Source organism: Anabrus simplex, chromosome 1 (assembly GCF_040414725.1).
Source record: "Anabrus simplex isolate iqAnaSimp1 chromosome 1, ASM4041472v1, whole genome shotgun sequence".
In the NCBI taxonomy this organism is placed as follows: domain Eukaryota; kingdom Metazoa; phylum Arthropoda; class Insecta; order Orthoptera; family Tettigoniidae; genus Anabrus; species Anabrus simplex.
In genome coordinates, this window is record NC_090265.1 from 588,963,977 (window position 1) to 588,988,667 (window position 24,691).

The 24,691-nt window shown below is 41.7% G+C and overlaps 1 protein-coding gene across 1 annotated transcript in view; it reads right to left on the minus strand.

Annotated features, from left to right (window-relative positions):
• The window catches only part of LOC136870567 (methanethiol oxidase), a 127,172-nt gene extending 114,612 nt beyond the window's left edge, over positions 1 to 12,560 (minus strand). The window contains exon 1 of the mRNA XM_067144926.2: positions 12,407 to 12,560. Within this exon, the coding sequence (XP_067001027.2) occupies positions 12,407 to 12,419 (13 nt within the window). The 5' untranslated portion in view covers positions 12,420 to 12,560. The remainder of the gene's footprint in view (positions 1 to 12,406) is intronic.
• Between the last annotated feature and the right edge of the window lie 12,131 nt (positions 12,561 to 24,691).

Consider the following 24,691-nt stretch of genomic DNA (forward strand, 5'->3'; position numbering starts at 1 on the left):
GGGAAGGAAGCGACCGTGGCCTTAAGTTAGGTACCATCCCGGCATTCGCCTGGAGAAGAAGTGGGAAACCACGGAAAACCACTCCGAGGATGGCTGAGGTGGGAATAGAACCCCGTTGACCCCTCAGTTGACCTCCCGAGGCTGAGCGGACCCCGTTCCAGCCCTCGTACCACTTTTCAAATTTTCGTGGCAGAGCCGGGAATCGAACCCCGGACCTCCGCGGGTGGCAGCTAATCACGCTAATCACTACACTACAGAGGCGGACAAAAATCTACCATATTGCCATTAAAACCAAAAATCCGATTTCTTTTAATATATTGGGTTCTGCTTTAGTACCGCAGAAATAGAAGCCGTATCAAAATACTGAACCGTGATAAGGACGAATGGTAACACATGGACACAAAACCTGACGGTGGTATAATGCCAACGATGATTGTTTTAACGAGATTACAACATTAATAACCGAAAGAGAAATAAATTTGACCACTTGAAGAATGAAGGTATCGACTAAAGAAACGGAAAAGCCACAAAGGACGCAATGACGAAATACTTCTTAGTCCTCATAAACCTAATAGTATCTACTGTAGAGGTCAGAAGGCAACATTCGTTGACTAGGAAGGTCAGATAATACAAATTAAAAAAGTGTCTGACACAAATAAATTGAAACAATCCCAGACTCACCTGAGGCCCCGTGTTTGCTACAGGTACATAACATGTAACAATTGCAATTGAGAGAGTAAGTAACAAAACTGTCCATAAGAATTGTCTACATGTGCGTATGCGTGAAGTGTTCAGCTTATTTCCAAAACTACTTAACATGTTAAAAAATTATGTTACGTAATTTTGTAAGAGGACATAGTATTCTGAAACAAAACGCGATCTGCGGCGTTTTTTATTCCCTCCTAGTGAAAGTTCACCGGAAAATAGACAAAGAAATGTAAGTTTAATCGTGAGCTACTTTTGTGTCAGCTTATGCAGCGTGTAGCCGGCCAAGCTGTCTTTCTTGATAACGTTAGGCGGTGCGCTAACGTAGTATACTGGCGTGTCGCTCGCTCACATGCAACCTTGCTAGTACTGGCGGCGTATCACTGAGCAACATCTGATCATCATGCCCGGATAACGTAGCGTCTTTATTATTATTATTATTATTATTATTATTATTATTATTATTATTATTATTATTAGTAGTAGTAGTAGTAGTAGTAGTAGTAGTATCAGAAATGTGCAACGCTATTCATGCCAAATATATTCTTTACGTTATTTAGATTGTCTAACGTAACAGGCCGGGCCTTCCCAGTTCGACTTTATAGAGTCCTTAGACCATTGAGGGTATATGTTTAATGATAACTGAGTTCTGTTAATTAGTATCGTACATACTGTGAACATTAGCATCTTTATTACATTTTTGCAGTGTGTTTCACGCAGTGCAAGGCACAAACGCGAAAGCTTACAGGAAATGATGCTTTAAACTTAATCTTTCCCGATGCCCCGCTTGTCCACTCCCACGCAATACACACTACTGTATTGCTTGCCAACTGCACAGCACATGTAAACACCTGATACCGTGCGTTCCTTAGTCATGCCCTCACATCTGCACTCCGTTCGCTAGAAGAGATTCTGATCATTTCTGCGTATCCCATGCATTTTTCCTTGGGAATTTTGAATGCTACTATGAACACACTTCATCGCTAACGTTGTCCGGCTCCATGGCTAAATGGTTAGCGTGCTGGCCTTTGGTCACAGGGGTCCCGGGTTCAATTCCCGGCAGGGTCGGGAATTTTAACCTTAATTGGTTAATTTCGCTGGCACGGGGGCTGGGTGTATGTGTCGTCTTCATCATCATTTCATCCACATCATGACGCGCAGGTCACCTACGGGTGTCAGTTCAAAAGACCTGCACCTGGCGAGCCAAACTTGTCCTCGGACACTCCCGGCACTAAACGCCATACGCCATTTCATTTCATCGCTAACGTTCTGTTGCGAATTCAGAGCACTACGTCGCAGGAAATAAGAGATATGGACCAGTTACCCCTGGCGATTTAACTAAAGGTTTTAGGAAAAAGTGGATGACGAATCCTGTATTATATTATTTGGTTTGTTATGCCCAACATTTTTTTACAAGTTGATTTACGTCGCACCGACACAGATAGGTCTTATGGCGACGATGGGATAGGAAAGGGCTGGTGTGAAAATGGGAAACCACGGAAACTGTCGACAGTGGGGTTCGAACCCACTATCTCCCGAATACTGGATACTGGCCGCAATTAAGTGACTGCAGCTATCGAGCTCGGTGCCCATAAACTTTCCGCAACATATTTTAAGATATCCTGTATAAAGGAGAAGGTTGTTGCTATCAGCGGAATAATGTCCTAACTCCAATAGGTTGGTTTATGGGATTGGCAAATGGAAAGGACTGATGTATTGCTTGGTGCAATGTAGGTCCAAATTACAATTTGTGGTACGTCGACGTGATTGTTAGTCGTATATGATTGTGCAAGTATTTATTTTCACTTGCTGCGATAGAAAAATAAAACAAAATTGTAAGAAATTATTAATTATTGTATCATATTCAGTTTAAAGATGCCCGGCTCTTTTGCTGAATGGTCAGCATAGTCGCCTTCGGTTCAAAGAGCTCCGGGTTCGATTCCTGGTTTGGTCGGAGATTTTAACCGTAAACGGTTAATTCCCCTAGCTCGGGGACTGGGTGTTTGTACTGCCCCCAGCATCCCTGTAACTCACACACTACTCGTAACTCTGTTCTCCACCACAATAACACGCAGTTTCCTATACACGGCAGATGCCGCCCATCCTCTTCGACCCCGTGTGGGTGGGGGTGGTAGAATAACACCCACGGTACCCCCTGCCTGTCGTAAGAGGCGACTGAAACGGCCCCGAGGGGCTCTTAACTTGGGAGCGTGGGTTGGCGACCACGGGGCCCTCAGCTTAGTTCTGGCGTTGCTTCCACCTACTTGTGCCTGGCTCCTCACCTTCATCTATCCTATCCGACCTCTCTTGGTCAACTATTGTAATTTTCCGACCCCGACGGTATTAAAGCACGCGAGGCTTAGAGAGTCTTTCATTTTCACGCCCTTCGTGGTCCTTGTCTTTCTTCGGCCGATACCTTCAATTTTCAAAGTGTCAGATCCCTTCCATTTTTTCTCTCTGATTAGTGGTATATAGAGGATGGTTGCCTAATTGAACTTCCTCTTAAAACAATAATCACCACCACCACCATCTCCACCAATACCACCACAAACCTCGTCGGAGGGTCTGCCTTACAAGGGCTGCACCACGCTAGTAGTAGCCACACAAAGTGATTATATATTATATAGTGTAAATATTGTTTATTATTTTTTTTACGAGGAATTGTGTTTTGATGTGTGATACAAGCAGGCCAAAACCGAAGGGTTGTGAAAATGGCGTATGGCTTTTAGTGCCGGTAGTGTCCGAGGACAAGTTCGGCTCGCCACATGCAGGTCTTTTGAATTGCCGCCCGTAGGCGACCTGCTTGTCGTGATGAGGATGAAATGATGATGAAGACGACACATACACCCAGTCCCCGTGCCAGCGAAATTAACCAATGGCAAAATGGTTAGCATGCTGGCCTTTGGTCACAGGGGTCCCGGGTTCAATTCCCGCCAGGGTCGGGGAATTTTGCCTTAGTTGGTTAATTTCGCTGGCACAGGGGCTGGGTGTATGTGTCGTCTTCATCATCATTTCACCCTCATCACGACGCGTAGGTCGTCTACGGGTGTCAAATCAAAAGACCTGCATCTGTCGAGCCGAACTTGTCCTCGGATACTCCTGGCACTAAAAGCCATACGCCATTTCTTTTTTTTTTTTTTTTTACCAGAGGATTGCATATCGATTATTTTTAATCTGTCAGTATTTGTGTTAGGTGTGTAGTCCCATACCACCATTTTCATGAAGGATAAGATTTACGGTGCCAATATTGATTCTACGGTATGTTGTCTGTGTGAAGACCTTGAATAGATCGTGACAAGAGTCTTGAAGAATGTTTCTCCATATATCTCTGGATCATTTCTCGTGTCAAAAGACATAGGTCGAGGTGTTCTCAATTCTTTTACAATCCGAGTGCACAACTCAGACATTATCTGCTGTAAGTAGACCAAATATACGTCCCGTGATAGTAACCGGATTTCCCATTGTCTGGATCAAAATGTAAGCCAGCACAACCTGTCCGAATCCAAAAGGCTTTGTTCACAAGCCGCAACTCATCGAGTACAAGATTTGAAAAGAATTAAAGAATTGTAATTTCTTATCACGTCAGAATAAATGTCCTCCAGACATTCGACCATGAGACTTCTCATTAGCGTGGACGACTTCGTATGGGCCACGTAGCTCTAGTTTGCATTCGAGAGATGGTGGATTCGAACCCCATCATCGGTAGTCGTGAAGTTTGATTTCCGTAGCATCCTCTTTCCTCACCAAGCAAATGCCGGGGCTGTACCTCGAACAAGGCCACGACCTCTTCCTTTCCACTCCCAGTCCCTTCTTACACCCTCGTCGTCGAAATCCTGTCTGCGTGAGCGCAATGTAAAACCATTACGAAATATAAATTTGAAAATGCCAGACGCATTTAGAACTCTGTGGTTACAATGTCTTTTTTTCTGCTATTGACTTTACGTCGCACCGACACAGTAGGTCTTATGGCGACGATGGGACAGGAAAGGGCTAGGAGTGGGAAGGAAGCGGCCGTAGCCTTACTTAAAGTACAGCCCCAGCATTTGCCTGGTGTGAAAATGGGAAACCACGGAAAACCATCTTCAGGGCTGCCGACAGTCGGATTCGAACCCACTATCTCCCGAATACTGGATACTGGCCGCACTTAAGCGAATGCAGCTATCGAGCTCGGTCACCATGGTTTACAAATTTGTGGGTTATCTCGTTATGTCCACGAAAACAATCATCAACATCATCATTAAAATAGTGATCATGGAAAGATTAATTAGTTCTTAGTTTCTTACTTCAATTCAATTTTCATTTAAGCAAATATCTAGTAAAAGCAATTATTTTCTATTGTGTTGACCCCGATCAATTCCCAGTGTCTCTAGGGGTGATGGCCTAGATATTCGTGTCCCCAAAACCTGATCAGAAATCTACCAAGAACTAATTTCCTGCGTAGTTGGCCGTGCGGTTAGGGCCGCACAGCTGTGAGCTTGCATCCGGGAGATAGTGAGTTCGAACCCCACTGTCGGCAGTCCTAAAGATGTTTCTCCGTGGTTTCCCATTTTCACACCAGGCAAATGTTGGGGCTGTGGCTGAATTAAGGCCACGGCCGCTTCCTTCCCACTCCTAGGCCTTTCCTATCCCACTGTCGCCATAAGACCTATCTGTGTCAGTGGGACGTAAGCAAAATTGTAAAAAAAAAAAAAAAAGTTTCTGCGTTGTATGTATTTGTCTAAGTCATTTGCAAAGAGTGCGGTAATTCTATTGTCTATGTATTCAGCCATTACTCTGTACAGGTGCCGCCTTTAAATTGTGATCACGGGAACACGTATCCTTATCTTCTCACCAGATATGGGCTGGGAATGTTTACATAATCCCTTTGATACTGTGAGCCTCACATTCCCGCACTGCAAACTGTCGGAGTGTAGGGAGAAACTCTCTTGTGTGTAGATTCGCGGATTCGATTGCAAAGACATGTAGTACATCTTGACGATAAGTATTCATCATCTTCACCCTTTTCTAGACAACTAGGTCTAGTGTAACAAATCCCTAGTTGGGCTGAGTAGCTCAGACGGTTGTGCGCTGGCCTTCTGAGCCCAACTTGGCACGTTTGATCCTGGCTCAGACTGGTGGTTTTTGAAGGTGCTCAAATATATCAGTCTCGTGTCGATAGATTTACTGACACGTAAAAAAACTCCCGCGGGACAAAATTTCGGCACCTCAGCGTCTCCAAAACTGTAAAAGTAGTTAGTGGGATGTAAAAGACAATAACATTATTAACAAGGTCATCCATCTCAGTCTGCCAAACTACTATTGTTCACGCACGACGTTAAGGTTTGTTCTTTTTTGCTAGTGTTTTAACGACGCACTAACACATCAAATATTTTCGACAATGCAAGTATGGGGGAGGTCCAAGAATGGGAAGGTAGCAAGCACCGAGCGAGTTGGCCGTGCGGTTAGGGGCACGAAGCTGTGAGTTTGCATTCGGGAGATAGTGGGTTAGAACCCCACTGTCCGCAGCCACGAATATGGTTTTCCGTGGTTTCCCATTTTCACACCAGGCAAATGCTGGGGCTGAACCTTAATTAAAGCCACGGGTGATTCCTTCCCACTCCAAGCCCTTTCCTAACCCATCGCCGCCATAAGACCTGTCCGTGTCGGTGCGACGTAAAGCCAATTGTAAGTAAAAATGGGAAGGTAACGGGCCGAGATCTAAATTAAGATACAACCCCAGCGTTTGACTGGTGTGAAAATGGGAAACCACTGGAAACCATATTCAAGACTCATCACATTAAGTATCAACGCCCCCTTTTCTCAATATTTTCCGTTTATCTTTCCCCAGTTTTCTGGGTCGTCTTCAAGGTATTTTCTTCGTCTCCTCTTTCAAGAACATCATTTTCAAGATTCTCTCCTCCATCCTGATCATACTTCTATACCATTTCAATGACTCTCTGTCTTTTTTAGTTTGTAGTTCTTCAACTATAACCTACCTCCTGTCATTTAGAATTTTATCTCTTCAAGTTTTCCAAGACAGCCTATCAGGAATTTCATGTCGATAACCTGTACTCTATCCTTTCCTTCGCAGTCAGTGTCCATAAGTCTGCAGCATGGGCACACAGTGTGTCTTATAAACTGCTCTTTTGCACTCAACAGGTGACTTCTTTCTTCAGTAACAAGACTCGTTTAAAGCTTTGGTAAAATCGTAAAGCCCGTAAAATTCTGGACTTGATTTCCTGTTCCATATTCCCTTCTTGTGGCAGTACACTTCCCAGGTACCGTATGTGAATAATAATAATAATAATAATAATAATAATAATAATAATAATAATAATAATAATAATAATAATATACCGAGCCAGCTGGCCGTGCGGTTAGGATCACGCAGCTGTGAGCTTGCATTCGGGAGATAGTGGGTTCGAATCTCCCCGTTGGCAGCCCTGAGATGGTTTCTCGTGGTTTCCCATTTTCAGCCCAGGTTGGCCTATCTTAATTAAGGCCACGGCTGCAATCTTTCCAGCCCTGTCACCGAAAACCTTCGACGTGTTTGTGCGACGTTAAACATGCAGCAAGAAAAAACAAATCACATACATGAAAAATACATTCTGGGCCAATACCATCACGTTAATCCTAAAATTACGCAATCTGGTATTTAAACAACAGAATAGTGGGTGTAAATTTCTATGTCAAAAGGATGGAAGTCGAAGTAGTTTTAATTGTAGGGATGCAAATAAAAGACGATTCATTCATGGTTTCCAAATGTTTCGGGTTGGGCTCTGTATATTTTATGCACCACGTTGAATTACAATAACAAGGGAAACCCATGACTATATCGCTTTTGATTATTATCGAGCGAAGTAAAGTCACCTCCGTACAGGCCATGAAGGCCCTTGGAGGAGTGGAAGGTAAAGGCTTCCACCATTGTTAACCTCGGCACGTGATGGGGTCGAGTGGTTAGCTCTTCCCCCAGCCGTCTTTGCCCCCAGGAATTGACCTGGAACTCATTTTTGGTGTAGGCTGAGTGAACCTCAGGGCCATATGCACCTCCGGAAGTGGAAATCTCGTTTCCTTAAATGTAACGACTTCCTGGCGGGGATTCGAACCCACGTCCTTCCTGCCTCGGCCAGGCAGCCCCTTTGATTATTATCAAATTTAGTAATAATGCGTGCGTTGTGACAAAGTAATATTCATGAGCTCTTTTTTAACTAGTGTTATTTAAAGAAAACTTGGAACTCCTCCCAGTAGTTAGGCAACTTGAAAGAGTCTCTTAGTAAAAATATGTAATACGGAAATTACGTTTAAACATTATCTCAGCTCGATTCCTATCGGAACATGCATCTTACAAGAACATAATAATAATAATAATAATAATAATAATAATAATAATAATAATAATAATAATAATAATAATAATAATAATAATAATAATAATTTACCGGACGAGTTGGCCGTGCGATTAGGGGCGCGTAGCTGTGAGCTAGCATCATACCCCACTATCGGCAGCCCTGAAGATGGTTTTCCGTGGTTTCCCATTTTCACACCAAGCAAATGCCGGGGCTGTACCTTAATTAAAGCGACGGCCGCTTCCTTCGCACTCCTAGGCCTTTCCTATCCCATCGTCGTCATAAGACCTACAGTATCTGTGTCGATGCGTCGTAAAGCCAATTGTAAAATAATAATAATAATAATAATAATAATAATAATAATAATAATAATAATAATAATAATAATAAGTATGAACTGACTGTAAAACGGAAATTTAATGTGATGTGAAGGCACTTCATGGTAATGTAGAGCACGACTTTCGATGCACAGTTTATTATCGCACCAGGAACACACTTTGAAAGGATTTTCGTCACAGTTATCTGAACTGCAGCTTCCTGATACATGGAAGCTAATGTCTAGAACATTTGAATATCAAGCACGCGAGCAATAGGAATAAAACCTGCTGCTTGCTAGGCATGGACATACTTTCAGAGTAGTAGGCCTAAATAAAAGTTCTTTACAGCATTTTCCATAGTCTACGGTGAAACACATTCATCTCTTTGTTTTCAGTTTTTCAATGTCCTGCTAGACTTCATCCCGAATAGGTGATGCGCATTCATGTTTATAAATGAAAATGAATTATTTTTAAATAGTTCTTGGTGATCACTTAAAGAAATTATTTCATCATTTAATAAAATTTTCTTGCCAGCAATAAAATTGTATTTGTTAAACCCTTACCTAAGTCATCCGATTAACAAAAGGCCAATCCCCAACTCAGAACCACGTAAAAAATAAAGGCTCGAAGATAGAACCTCTAGTCTTTAGCCCAGAAAAACGAACAGATGTAGCACAGATTCAGAGGCACACAAATATGAGAAAAATACCAACATTTATGGGGCAAATTTTTCTTAGCATACCATACTCATTTGAGTCTCCATCCCGCCCTATTTCACTCATGTCAAGGGTTACCTATCGTTGTAGTAAGTAAATGAAGAAATTAAGCAAAGTTAGTTGGTCCGAAAATGTATTCGGTCATCGCAAGTTTCACTATCGCATTGTTTGAACTGCCAGTCAAGTTGTTAATTATTGTTGACAACTGTTTGATCGTGATCTCACGAATTACTTATTTTAACATTACAACTCAACCACAAGTTTTATGTAAATATATAAATATTATTGATTATTATTGCTAGTTGCTTTACGTCGCACCGACTCAGATAGGTCATATGGCGACGACGGGACAGGGAAGGCCTAGGAATGGGAAGGAAGCGGCCGTGGCCTTAATTAAGATACAACTCCAGCATTTGCCTGGTATAAAAAAGGGAAACCACGGAAAACCATCTTCAGCGCTGCCGACAGTGGGGTTCGAACCCACTATCTCCCGGATGCGAGCTCACAGCTGCGCACTCCTAACCGCACTGCCAACTCGCCCGGTAATATATAAATAACAAACGTAAAAGTAAACTCGTGTCCTCAACTCGAAGTGGTGCAGCTATTTTCAGGTACACCCCCATTGGAGGTGAGCTGCATGTACCATTTCAACCACATACCAGCCCTCCTGGCATTCTTAAATTTCTGGCAGTACCGGAAATCGAACCCGGGCCCTCGAGGACGGCAGCTAATAGCACTAACCGTTACGCTACGGAGGCGGACAAATAACAAACGTTATCGTTATATATTTAATTTTAAGTGTTATAGTTTATTGGAGTGTGGGCATGAAATGAGGTTGTATACAATATACTTAGGGGCTGCCTGGCCGAGGCGGTAAAGGCGTGCTGGGATCGCCCAGAAGGACGTGGGTTCGAGTCCCCGTCAGGAAGACATAAAATTTAAGAAACGAGATTTCCACTTCCGGAGGTGCATATGGCCCTGAGGTTCACTCAGCCTACACCAAAAATGAGTACCAGGTTAATTCCTGGGGCAAAGGCGGCCGGGCGTAGAGCTAACCACTCTACCTCATCACGTGCCGAGGTTAACAACGATGGAAAGACTTCCAATCCTCCAAGGGCCTTCATGGCCTGTACGGAGGTGACTTTGCTTTTGCTTGCTATATACTTATGTAAGTATACGTAATTAGACAGTTACAGTAAATTCGCTGCCTAGTAATATTTATACTTTTGTGTACTCGATTAATTACTGAAGTATTAATCCTTTCTTACTGAAGTTTTTTCTCTATACAAGGAAAAGTAATAATTCTTTTCCATTTAAAAAGTATGAATTGTGGAATATAAATCTAAAAATGGTGCGAATAAATTATTCATTACAACATTTTGTCAAAAGGAAACATTTTTTACGGTAAAACTACATTTAATAATCCTCATTTACATGTTTTTGAAAAATGAATTCGTGACAGATGTTAAAATTATAACATACAGGAGTCCATGTACAAGAAGCAACCTCCTACTGCGCTAATATTAACCAAATGCAAAAATTACGTTAATCTTTACTAGTATTAAATGAAAGACTTTTGGCTATAAACAATTTCATAAAATTCATAAAAATATAAAAGTGCCTTTACAATTCATAACTTAACAAAAATAAGAACGAATTCGAGCACCTTGCCTGAATGGTCAGCGTTGAGGCTTTTAGTTCAGAAGGTTCTGGATTCGATTCTAGGCAAGTTTGAGAATTTTGATCACGTCTGGTTAATTCTCTTGACTCGGGAATCGGACGATTGTGGTTGTCCCAACACATTCATCTTCATGTACTATAACGCATCACACTACCAACCACCACAGAAACATGCAATAATGAACACATCCCTCCCTATTGACTTGGCATCCGGTCGTCAATGAGCTGACTGCAGGTCTTTCAGTCTTCAACGAGGAGGTATACCACGGTTTCTAGTCTAGTAACCGTGAGGTATACTAAGTCGCGCTGAAAAAATAATGTGAAGATTTCCTCGCAAAACGGAGAAAAACAGCCTATTTTGGCCACATCTTCCGAAATGACGAATACAGCCTGACGATACTAATAATCATGAAAGGCAGGATAGACGGGGAACATGAATGTGGACGGAGAAGATTATCCTGGACGTCGGCACTTCCGACAGTGTTTTGTCACCCACGGTACCGCCTGCCTTAAGGCGGAAAACACAAACTAGGAAAAATTACCTCATAGTGGCTATCATTCTTCTGTGAAGAGACAGCGCCAGAATAATAATAATAATAATAATAATAATAATAATAATAATAATAATAATAATAAAATGAAATGGCGTATGGCTTTTAGTGCCGGGAGTGTCCGAGGACATGTTCGGCTCGTAGGTGACCTGTACGTCGTGATGAGGATGAAATGATGATGAAGACGACATATACATCCAGCCCCCGTGCCAGCGAAATTAACCAATTAAGGTTAAAATTCCCGACCCTGCCGGGAATCGAACCCGGGACCCCTGTGACCAAAGGCCAGCACGCTAACCATTTAGCCATGGAATAATAATAATAATAATAATAGTAATTTATGTTGTTTTAAATTACAATAATAAATTAGTATTGCTTAAAGCCTGATAATGTGTTCACGGTCTAGAAAAATCCCCCGGCCACCTCTTACGACTTCCATTGCATGCTATCAAAATGTTACACTTAAACATTTAAATTCATTGAATGTTGTAAACAGAAACATTCTCGGGAACGGAAAGTCACCTAGTAAACTTTACATGCCGCACGAAGTCTTTCAGTTTCCGCCTAGTAGAAGAAAACGGTATCAACAATACAGCGTGGTGCAACACGATTGCTCCATTGGAAGTCAGCGGCCGGGATCCACCCGCCCGAATGTCGAGAGCATATGCCTCACAGCCGGCAAGCTCGTGTGTAGTCTCGTACAGCATTTTACAACCTTCGTAAGTTTTCTTCCGACGATTCTTGATCCTGTGGACGTAAGATTGCGTGTTTTAGAATCTACTTCCGCTCTGCTTTCCACTCCTGATCTGACCGGCGTCTCTTCAAGGAAACAGTTAACTTTCCGCCAATGGTTGCGGCTAGATATAGCATACTGAAAGATGCAAGCTGGGAGATATTTCAGTCGTTATTTATTGTGATAAATACTGTACTAAGCTGCTTGCTCAGTGACCTTCCTTCCCTCCTCCAAAGACAAGTGGACTTGCACGTATGATGTTCTGACAAGTAGATTGTCTCAATCTTCGACAAGAATTATAGAACTTGGCATAAGATAGAAATATGTAATGCGTCTCCTTTGTAAGATACTCAGCTGAGATACTTAGGAATTTTCTTACCTTCCTTAGACATTTTACTGGCTGCTAACTCCAAGTGTGTCAATGGGCAGCAGAGCGGACAGCAGCTGTCGATCAGCAAGCAGCACGCACAAGAACAGAGTAAGCTAAGTGAAATGTTTTCCCACTCCACTCCGCGCTTTATCCCTACTCACACCGGCCAGTGTTCCGGTCTCCCCACTACTCCGAAAGTTACATCACAACTTTGCTGGATTAATGATTACTCATGGGCCATTCAACTAAAACTAAAGATGTCGCAGTTTAGCATGTCATTGCCTGCCGGGTAGGGAATCAAGGTAAACAAAATGGTATCTATATCGTACGTCAAGGCCATACCCAGAAATATTGTTTTTATCTGGGGGCGGGGCTCCAGAGGCAAAAACTATAGGAGCAATAAAATATAATGTAGATGGGGGTGGTAGAATACACCCCCGATATCCTCCACCTGCGTAAGGTCGGGCTGAGTGGCTCAGACGGTTGAGGCACTGGCCTTCTAACCCCAACTTGGCAAATTCGATCCTGGCTCAGTCCGGTCGTATTTGCAGGTGCTCAAATACGCCAGCCTCGTGTTGGTAGATTCACTGGCATGTAAAAAGAACTCTTGCGGGACTCAATTGCGGCACCTCGGCGTCTCCGAAAAACGTAAAAAGTAGTTAGTGGGACTTAAATTAAATAACATTATTATTAATACCACCCGCGTAAGAGGTAACTAAAAGGGGGCCTGGGGCTCTCAGTTTGGGAGAGCGGGTTGGCAACCAGGGTTCCCGTAGCTGAGTCTGGCATTGCTTCCATTTACTTGTGTCGAGCTCCTCAGTTTTATGTTTCCTATCCGACTACACTTCGTCGACACTTGTTCACTTTCATCCCGGTTTTATTAGGTTTGCAAGGCCTAGAAAGTCTTTCATTTTCACCCCCTTTCTCGACTTCTCTTCCTTTTGCCGATGCCTTCATACTTCGAAGGTTGGGGATCTTCCACATTACTTCCGATTAGTGTTAATAGAAGTTGGTTGCCCTGTAATAATAATAATAATAATAATAATAATAATAATAATAATAATAATAATAATAATAATAATAATAATAATAATGGCGTAGGCTATTGCATCCGGAGCGGCGTGGAACAGGTCTTTCGAGATGACGCCCTATAGTCGTCCTGCGCATCTGTGAGGTTGGGATGAATTATAATTATGAAGACGGCACAGATACTGAACCCCCGAGCAAGAAGAATTAACCAATGAAGGTTAAAATACCCGACTCAGCCACAGTGGCGGCTGGTGCAGAAAATCAGTTGTGTGCTGTAACCCATCCCCCGTCCAAAAATAAAAATATTTAGAAACATAAGCGGTTTTCATGAGGCTCTCCACTGAGTTTTTCATACTGAGCAAACACGCAAACAACCCCAACACATATACACATTCCTCATACAAAAGTATTTAAACACACAATGACACTTTCAATCACAAAATATTCACGAACTCAGAAACACTTGGTGTGAGCGCGCAGAAACAGAACTTCGCAACGTTATAAATATCATTGAAATAAAATCAGCAACATCGTAATGCAAAATTACATGTTATGTTGTTATAGTGAAATTTATGTCCGCCTCCGTAGTGTAACGGTTAGTGTTATTAGCTGCCGTCCTCGGGGGCCCGGGTTCGAATCCCGGTACTGCCAGAAATTTAAGAATGGCAGGAGGGCTAGTATGTGGTTGAAATGGTACATGAGCTCACCTCCATTGAGGGTGTGCCTGCGAAGAGCTGCACCACTTCGGGATGAGGATACGAGTTTACTTCGTGAAATTTATAAACTAGACGTTTTGTAATTAAAGGACATCACAATAACATGTCTTTATTTTGACAACATAAAAAGTACATTCTTTTACAGTTCATCTATTTACAAATGTGGCTATGGAATAGGCAAGTTGGGAGTATTAAAAGACCTGCAGCTGATGGCTTTCTCTACAGTATTTTGTTTCCCGTTTGCTTTGAGCGATCCACTCTTAAATACTACCGCTGAGTCACCTGCCACGTTCTCACTTCGATCAAAATTCTGGTGTGACCAGTGCTGCCACTATGTGGTCGAACGAAGACTCGCTGTGAAGTGATGTCTTGGCTGTTGTTTCCACAGCCTATCGAAGAAGTTAGGCACGCATGCGCAAAAGGCGGAGTTCCTACTTTGTGGCAAAAGGCTTAGAAATTCTCGCTGAGCCTCGCTGAGCTGTGATCTGCACAGCCAGCACCCGACGTGGAGCGCACGACTAACGTGGTTGTGAGGAGAGTTGAATGATTTGTTATTCTTTGGCTGGCGTCTTTTTCATTGCACTGTATTTGATTGTAGATAATATTATTGAAGTAATTTATTTTTCAAATAGACAATGTGCTGCAACACTTCAGCACATAAGGTACAGCACATAAGGTACGGCCGCCCCTGCTCAGCCGGCAATTGAACTTGAAACTCCTTGAATCAAAGGCCAGCATGATAACCATTTAACAATGAAGCCAGAAAAAAAACTCCCGTCCTCATACCGAGGTGGTAAAGCTCTTTTAAGACACGGACCCAATGGAGGTAATCTGCACGTGTCATTTTAACCTCATACCAGCCCTCCTGTCATTCTTAAATATCTGGTAGTACCAGAATTCAATCCCGGGCCTCTTATGGCGACAGCTAGTAGCACTAATAGTTACGCTACTAAGGCAGATGTTGCACAGTTGAACTTCCTTTTAAAGCAATAACCATCACCATCAGCAAATAACAACGCTATATTTTTAGTTATGAAATACATTGAGTCAAAGTGAAACTCATTCACCACTAGTATGTGTTTATGAACAGAAATCTGGACAATAATTTATGTTCCAATTTTATGTATGGAATAATAAAGGTATTTCTTGGCCGATTTATAGTTGGGCCCACGAGAGTTGTAGTCTGACCTTTTTGCGCCACTGGCGGGAAAAAGTTGGCTAACGCTGCTTGAAAACAGTCTGTTGCTATGGCAATGATAACAGAGATGCCACATTTAAAGAAGCTATCGCCTCGTGGATTGGCTTGATCTCAGTCGCTTTTGTGGTATTATTCGGAGTAGAACTGTGTTAGCTATGTTAGTTGTTGCTGGTTTATGTAATCTTTTAAGTGTTCGTTTCCTGAATATTATTTTTTTGTAAATAAATCAGTGGCTAGATTTACAGTTCTATCATCATCATCATCATCATCATCATCATCATCATCATCATCATCATCATCTGTTTACCCTCCAGGTTCGGTTTATCCCTCGGACTTAGCGAGGGATCCCACCTCTACCGCCTCAAGGGCAGTGTCCTGGAGCTTCAGACTCTTGGTCGGGGATACAACTGGGGAGTATGACCAGTACCCCGCCCAGGCGGCCTCACCTGCTATGCTGAACAGGGGCCGTGTGGAGGGATGGGAAGATTGGAAGGGATAGGCAAGGAAGTGGGAAGGAAGCGGCCGTGGCCTTTTTTTAAATTAGGTACCATCCCGGTATTCGCCTGGAGGAGAAGTGGGAAACCACGGAAAACCACTTCCAGGATGGCTGAGGTGGGAATCGAACCCACCTCTACTCAGTTGACCTCCCGAGGCTGAGTGGACCCCGTTCCAGCCCTCGTACCACTTTTCAAATTTCGTGGCAGAGCCGGGAATCGAACCCGGGCCTCGGGGGGTGGCAGCTAATCACGCTAACCACTACACCACAGAGGCGGACTTTACAGTTCTATTCTCTACTTAACATGTGCATTTTTTGAGGTTATTGTCAGTTTAGTGAATATGAAATCTCATATTTATAGGCAATGACGTGTTCTTTCTGCCAGGGTTATTAGCACGAACTTAGGAGCGGGTCAAAGTTTATTGAATTGCATTAGGCCCATATAGTTGATTAAATATTCAGCCTGTATGAAAGGGTGATATGCTACAGAGAACGCATCGTATTCCGTAGTTACTGGTTTCGCCGCTCAAATGACAGACTTCAACTCTCGTGGGCCCAACTATAGTCACCACAGGCTAGTTAGCGTATCCCTAAACTTAGCAAGGTACAAAAGGACCGCGATAATCCGGCACTCGGTAGTCCAGCAGACCCGATAGGTCCGGCAAGCATCAGAGATCGTTTTTCCCCGCACAACTCACGTCTCCTTGAATGACACTTCGCAAGCCTTAAACACTTTTGTGAAATTCGCAGGGAACCAACAATACGACGTTGCTGGAATCTGCACATTAAATTATACAAAATAATCTTTGTCAAGAGCCTCCGTGGCTCAGACGGCAGCGCGTCGGCCTCTCACCGCTGGATACCGTGGTTCAAATCCCGGTCACTCCATGTGAGATTTGTGCTGGACAAAGCGGAGGCGAAACAGGTTTTTCTCCAGGTACTCCGATTTTCCCTGTCATCTTTCATTCCCGCAACACTCTCCATTCTCATTTCATAGCATCTATCAGTCATTAATAAATCACTTTGGGAGTGGCGATCCCATCGTACTAACAGCCTACATATGCTTCATTCATTACATCCCTGACCCGGTCAATGACTGGAAAACAGGTTGTAGGTTTTTCTCAATCTTTGTCAAAAGAAGAGCTCCATTCAAGAAACAATTAAACATCCCTACAATGTTTCAGAGGGCTCAGAAGAAAATTGAAGCTATCCCGTCGTTGTAGATACCAGTCCAACAGGTTCCATGCCCTCGACATTATCAGACACCTATGCTAGACCTGTTAGACAGTGATTCAGGTTGAAGGTCAGTAGGTGCAGAGTGGGTCCCGGCCCACAATTTGCCACGGCTAGTCCGTGGTCCAGCTGCTCTACACTCTGACCGGCCAACCGAGCAGAGAAGTGGTCGTCACGGCTCTACTGTGGCTCTACGCCTCTGCATTCGGGAGACGGGACAGGGCTGGATCTCACGGCTGGCCTCAACCGTCGGCTGTCCTGAGAATGGTTTTCCGTGGTTTTCCATTCTCCTGCAGCAAGGCGAATGCCGGGACAGTTCCTAGTATAGGCCACGGTTGCCAACCCTTTCACCTTCTCCGAGCATCTCCTTCACCGTAACAAATCTCCCGGACTGAGAGACGGCGTCACCGTCTAAGAAGCCCGCCTCCCCCTTCAGGGGAGGAATGAAAAGATTTTAGTAGTAGTCAGGTTGAACTGTACCAAATTCTTGGTATTTATTAATAACTAGCAAGGTACCCGTGCTTCGCTACGGTATTATACTGAAATTTATAATTGAATGCTTATTGTTTTAGATACATAATACGCCGAAATTCGCGATCTGACAGGTTTTCAGCGAGAATCCACCAAAATTCCCGATCTGACTCGTTTTCAATTAGATTACGGCACGTTTCCTCCCATTTTTCAATCTTCCTTTCCAGCAATCGATTTCCTACTTCCCGGGCTAGGCTCAGGTATTCTTCCCGGTCACTTGGGTCCGTAAATCTTTGCCATACCGTATTTTCCTATAATCATTTTTAATCTGGATAATATCCTTCAGGAGATCCGGCGTGGTGTCATATTGGGTGCCTTGGCGGCACTGAACCCGCGGCCGGACTGCATTCTTAGTCATTACCCGTCCAGGAGCCGTTTCCAGCGCGGTCTGCATATTTGACGACGGTCCGGAACATTATTATTATTATTATTATTATTATTATTATTATTACTATTATGTGTTGCTGGGATAAATGATGACAGGGAAAACCGGAGTATCCGGAGAAAAACCTGTCCCGCCTCCGTTTTGTCCAGCACGAATGTCACATGGAGTGACCGGGATTTGAACCACGGAACCCAGCTGTGAGAGGCCGGCGCGCTGCCGCCTGAGCAACGGAGGATCCTTATAAGTACATTAAGAACAGTAAAATCAATTGGTCTCACCTCCTTTTACACCCCACCGCCGTTAGTTTTTACTGCCAACCCCCCCCAAAAAAAAAATTAAAAGAAGGCGTGTTTCTTTATGTTTAAGGGAGATTCCAAACACCAATGTTCACGTCTATTACCTTCAGTTTTGAGATATAAGTATCCCCATAAATATAATTTACTTTTGTCACTTCATTTCAAACTACTCCCCCCCCCCCCCAAGTGAATTTTCCCGAAAAAAAAATACTTGTTTCTTTAATAGTGAGGGATCTTCTAAATACCAATTATCACGACTCTAACTTCTTCACTTTTAGATTTATGTGTCCTCATGAAAGGAATTCAACTCCTTTACACTCCCGCCCCCCAAGATATTTTCCCCCCCAAAACGCGTTTTTCTTTGTTTTTAAAGGAGATCCAAATACGAATTTTCACGTCTGTAACAACTTTAGTTTTTATTAGATGTATATATTCTCATACAATTAAAGTCAATTAATTTTTCAATTCTTTCACACCCCTCCCCCCGCTTCATTGGATTTTCCGAGAATACGTGTTTCTTTACTTTTAAAGCAGATTGCAAATATCAAATTTCACGTCTGTAACATCTTCATTTTTAAGATATCAGTAGCCTAATTAAAAGAATTCAACACCATTTTCAGTCACTTTCACCCCCCCCCCCCATTCCACCCAAGTGGTATTTCCGAAAATTAAAAATACACGTTTCTTTATGTTTAATAGAGATAAAAATGCCATTTTTCACTTCTGTAACATGTTAAGTTTTTTTAGATATACTGTAAAAATTCTCATTTTAAAATTTCACCCCTTTTGGGTTCCCCTTAAGTGGAGTTTCCAAAAACAAATCACCTATGTTTCTTTACATTTACAGGAGATTCCAAACACCCACTTTTTACGTCTGTAACATTTTACGTTTCCAAGATAATCTTTCAAAAATTTCACCCCAATTTGTCACTTCTGTTTAACCGCCATTAATAGGATTTTCCAAAAACTAAAAAAATACCTGTTTCTTTATTTTTAAAGGAGATCCCATACACAAATTTTCAGTTCTGTAATATCTTCCGTTTCTGAGATATATGTATCCTCATTAAAGGCATTCAACTCATTTTTTACCCTTTTACACCCCTCCTATTGGGATTTACAGGAAACAAAAAAATACGTGTTCCTTTATATTTAGAGGAGATTCTAACTACCAATTTTTACATCTGTAAATTTTAAAGTTTTAAGATGTAGACACATTCATTTTTAAAAATTCACCCCCCTTTTCACCCCTCAATATTTGGATTTTCCAAAAACGAAAAAATACGTGTTTCTTTACATTTAAAGTAGATCCCAAATACCAATTTTCAGGTCTGTAATATCTTCAGGTTCTGAAATATAAGTAGCCTCATTAAAGGCATTCAACCCATTATTCACCCTTTTACACCCTTCCTATTGGGATTTTCCGAAAACAAAAGAATACGTGTTTCTTTATTTTTAAAGGAGATTCTAAATACCAATTTTTACATCTATAAACTGTAACAATTTTGAGATAAAAATACACTCATTTTAAAAAATCACCCCCTTTTCACCCCCCATTAATTGGATTTTCCAAAAACAAAAAAATACGTGTTTCTTTATTTTTAAAGGAGATCGCAAACACCAATTTTCAGGTCTGTAATATCTTCAGTTTCTGAAATATATGTAGCCTCATCAAAGGCATTCAACCCCTTTTTCACCCCTTTTCACCCCTCCTATTGCGATTTACCGAAAACAAAAAATGCGTGTTTCTTTATGTTTAATGAAGATTCTAAATACCAATTTTTACATCTGCCAACTTTAAAAGTTTGGAGATATAGATTCACTCATTTTAAAAATTCACCCCCTTTTCACCCTCCCATTAATTGGATTTTCCAAAAACAAAAAAATACGTGTTTCTTTATTTTTAAAAGAGATCAAAAGTACCAATTTTCAGGTCTGTAATATCTTCAGTTTCTGGGATATAAGTACCGGTATCCTGATTAAAGGCATTCAACCCATTTTCCCCCATTTTCACCCTTTTTCATCCCTCCTATTGGGATTTTCTGAAAACAAAAAAATACGTGTTTCCTTATTTTTAAAGAAGATTCTAAATACCAATTTTTACATCTGTAAACTTTTAAACTTTCGAGATATAGACACACTCATTTTAAAATTTCACCCCTCTTTTCACCCCCTTAGCGAAGGAATATCCAAAATTCCTCTCTTAGCGAGCACCTACATCTTAATATGAATATATCCCCAAAATTTCATTTCGTTACGTCCAGTAGTTTTGGCTCTGCGATGATGAATCAGTCAGTCAGTCAGTCAGTCAGTCAGTCAGTCAGTCAGTCAGTCAGGACAAGCTACTTTATATATATAGATTATTTTATTAAAATTAACTTGTTCTTGGTTTTTCAAAGCCATGGTACTATTTTGTTTCATAATAGGCCTACAAAAATTATTTATATTGAACTTTGCTTAAACATTGTGACTTAAACTAATTGAACTGTGTAATTCTGTATTTGAATTTTAATTCCATTTTTTTACAGTACTAAATACTTTTAATTACTTTATACTGTAATATCTTCTCTTGTGTTTAAAATAACAATCATTTGTTTTTGTGCGTCAAAACTGTAGTTTATATTTATATCCCCTTGTTTAAAATAGGTTTTAAAAACTGACCTACCGGGCGAGTTGGCCGTGCGCGTAGAGGCGCGCGGCTGTGAGCTTGCATCCGGGAGATAGTAGGTTCGAATCCCACTATCGGCAGTCTGAAAATGGTTTTCCGTGGTTTCCCATTTTCACACAAGGCAAATGCTGGGGCTGTACCTTAATTAAGGCCACGGCCGCTTCCTTCCAACTCCTAAGCCTTTCCTATCCCATCGTCGCCATAAGACCTATCTGTGTCGGTGCGACGTAAAGCCCCTAGCAAAAATAAACTGACCTTGATAATCCGGCATATTTGATAATCCGGCATATTTGATAATCCGGCATTGGCAGATCCCCGAACATGCCGGATTATTGCGGTCCTACTGTATAACAGGTTGTTGCTGGGGCACGTCAAAATAAAACTCATACAGTTCTACATGGGCAGCTAAGAGGGCAGTATAAATACTGTACGTTTGTGTTTCTACACCACATTTAGTTTGTTGTGGAGAGTTGTGAATTACAGACAAGTTACGGTCTTATCATGGGGCGTCAACGAGGACAATCTTCGAAAGAAGAGAGGAAAATCACTCCGAGAAATTGGTAAACATGTAAACAGTAGACATGCAACTGTACAGTGTGTTATAAATAGATATAAAAGTACACGTAGCATTAAAAATAAAGACAAAGTGAGTGGAGGAGGGGGATGTCCGACTTCAGGGAGAAACGTTGGATAGTAAGACAAGTGAAGAAAAATCCAACGATTAGTGCTCCTAAACTTGCTGTGATGGCTGAGGAACATACCAGCAAGATAGCACATCCAGAAACTATTCGACTTATTCTAAGGAAAATTAACAGGGATGGAAGAATGGCTAGGAAAGAAACATTTGTTAGCGAGATTAAAACGAAGAAAAGGTTGAGCTTCATGATGGAGTATACAGAAAACAATTTTGACTTCTGGAAGACCATCATTTTTGCAGATGAAAGCAAATGCCGTCTTATCGGATCAGATAGAAAGGTTACTGTCTGGAGGAAACCAACTGAGGAGATGAAACCTAGCAATTTACGTCCAAGTGTCAAATATGGTGAAGTAGTGTAACTGTCATGGGGTGCATGTCAGCTAGTAGATTAGGAGAGTTGACGGGACAGAAAGTGCAGCAGAAGAACACTAAATAAAGTGATATAAATTGTTAAGTGAGTGCCTCAGTGGTTTGGGTCAAGTAGCTGTCAACTTATATTCGGGAGATAGGGGGTTCGAACCCGTGCTTTCCCAATTTTCACACCATCAAATACTGAGGACATACTTTAATTAAGACAACGGTCGCTTCCTTACCGCTCCCAGCTCTTTACTATACCATCGTCGCCATAAGATCTATCTGTGTCGGTGCGACGTAAAGCAAATTGTGAAAAAAGTATGTAAATTAAGTAAAAATATAAAATGGCATAGAAATATAAGGAGGAGGATAATTAGGTGATTGATGGAATTGCAGATAAATGAGAAAGGAAATAAATAAAATTAATGTGTTTTATTAATGACAAGGAAGAGATATAAAAATTCAAAGACTGTACACGGGAGAAAAAGAAAGGAATATATTTATAGAATGGAAAATAAACGTGGACTTACTACAGCTTTTAAACTTTTAAACAGCGAATAGACAAAACGAGGAAAATTTCACTAAATTGAAATCTAGGTTATACCTTTGAAAATATGATTTTTGAAATATAAAACTTTAATTATAATAAGAGTATATGCAAGAAAGATGTAGTGTATAACGTACTGTGGAGAAATCACGGAGTGGTTATCCATCGGATTCACGGGACAAGTAAATAATAGTTTGATTAACGTTACGACTGGGGTATAGACCTATCCTATGCTCATTTTAAAATAACGGCTCATAGCTCGTCCATCACCTTGCCTAAATGGTCAGCGTACTGGTTTTTGGTTCAGAGGACCCCAGGTTCGATTACCGGTCCGATGGCGGATTTTAACTGCATATGTTTAATTCCTCTGGCTTAATACATTTCTCTTCGTCAACATAAAACACACCACATTATCAACACCCACAGAAACACAAACAGTGAATACATCGTTTCACACAGGCCGTTAGGCTGGGCTCAAACCACATGAAATACCGACCACTTTAAATGGAAAGAAAACGGGGGAAGAAAAGGTTGAGCTCATTATCTATCAATGATATCAGATAAATAATAACTGAAGGTGAAAAGTGTGTATTATTATTATTATTATTATTGTATGTATGTATGTATGTATGTATGTATGTATGTATGTATGTATGTATGTATGTATGTATGTATGTATGTATGTATGTTAGGTATTCAGCCCGAAGGCTGGTTGGATCCTAAACAACTCCACCGTTAGCTGTCATAGATGGCCTAGGCGTCACTGAGCAGGCGTACTAGGGAAATGAGGAGTTAGATAGTTTCCCGTTGCTTTCCTCACTGAACCAGAAGTTGCTATTGCATATCAGTCTGGCAAGCCTACTGAAATGGGTGCACTAACCGTCACACAATTCATAGCAGGGACTGACTGCATAAGGAATGGCATTACTAGCATAGCTCATACCTCAGTCCTGAAGCGTGAGACATTGGGTCGGAGATACAATTGGGGAGGATGACCAGTACCTCGACCAGGCAGCCTCGCCTGCTACGCTGAACAAGGGCTTTGGTGGGGGATGGGAAGATTGGAAGGGATAGACAAGGAAGAGGGAAGGAAGCGGTCGTGACCTTAAGTTAGGTACCATTCCGGCATTTGCCTGGAGGAGAAGTGGGAAACAACGGAAAACCACTTCCAGGATGGCTGAGGTGGGAATCGAACCAACCTCTACTCAGTTGACCTCCCGAGGCTGAGTGGACCCCGTTCCAGCCCTCGTACCACTTTTCAAATTTCGTGGCAGAACCGGGAATCGAACCCAGGCCTCCGGGGGTGGCAGCTAATCACATTAACCACTATACCACAGAGACGGACATTATTATTATTATTATTATTATTATTATTATTATCTAATTTAGTGTTTTAAAGTCTAACATTACAACGCTCAAAGCTTACTTCACAGTATTGTCACCTTACGTAGGCCTAACCAAGATACCGTATCAAAATAGCTATAGGAAAATATGCAGTCATATTGGTGGACGTACAGTGCATTTGATTCTAATAATACTTCAAACTGTAAATTTAAATTCATTTCAGGTCAAAGTAGATAATATGCTGTACGATATTCATTTTTTTTTTTTTTTTTTTGCTATTTGCTTTACGTCGCACCGACACAGATATGTCTTATGGCGACGATGGGATAGGAAAGGCCTAGGAAGTGGAAGGAAGCGGCCGTGGCCTTAATTAAAGTACAACCCCGGCATTTGCCTGGCGTGAAAATGGGAAACCACTCGAAACCATCTTCAGGGCTGCCGACAGTGGGGCTCGAACCCTCTATCTCCCGATTACTGGATACTGACCGCACTTAAGCGACTGCAGCTATCGAGCTCGGTTATTCATATTTTAACATTGCGATATTGGTATCGTAAGTAGGTGACTATTAACATGTTTCCAGTAGCTATTGTTGAAGTTGACAATACAGTGTATTTAAAACATATTAAGAACATAATAATTACTGGAGAACTTAGTTGTTACCTTTAAAACAGATTCTTGGAGAACCCTGTTGAGAATTTAAAAATTGATCTGCTACGGTAAGTTTTTTGGAGTACTAACAGGTAAGTTATCAATTGTCTTTTGCTAGTTGTTAACCGGGCGAGTTGGCGGTGCGGTTAGGGGC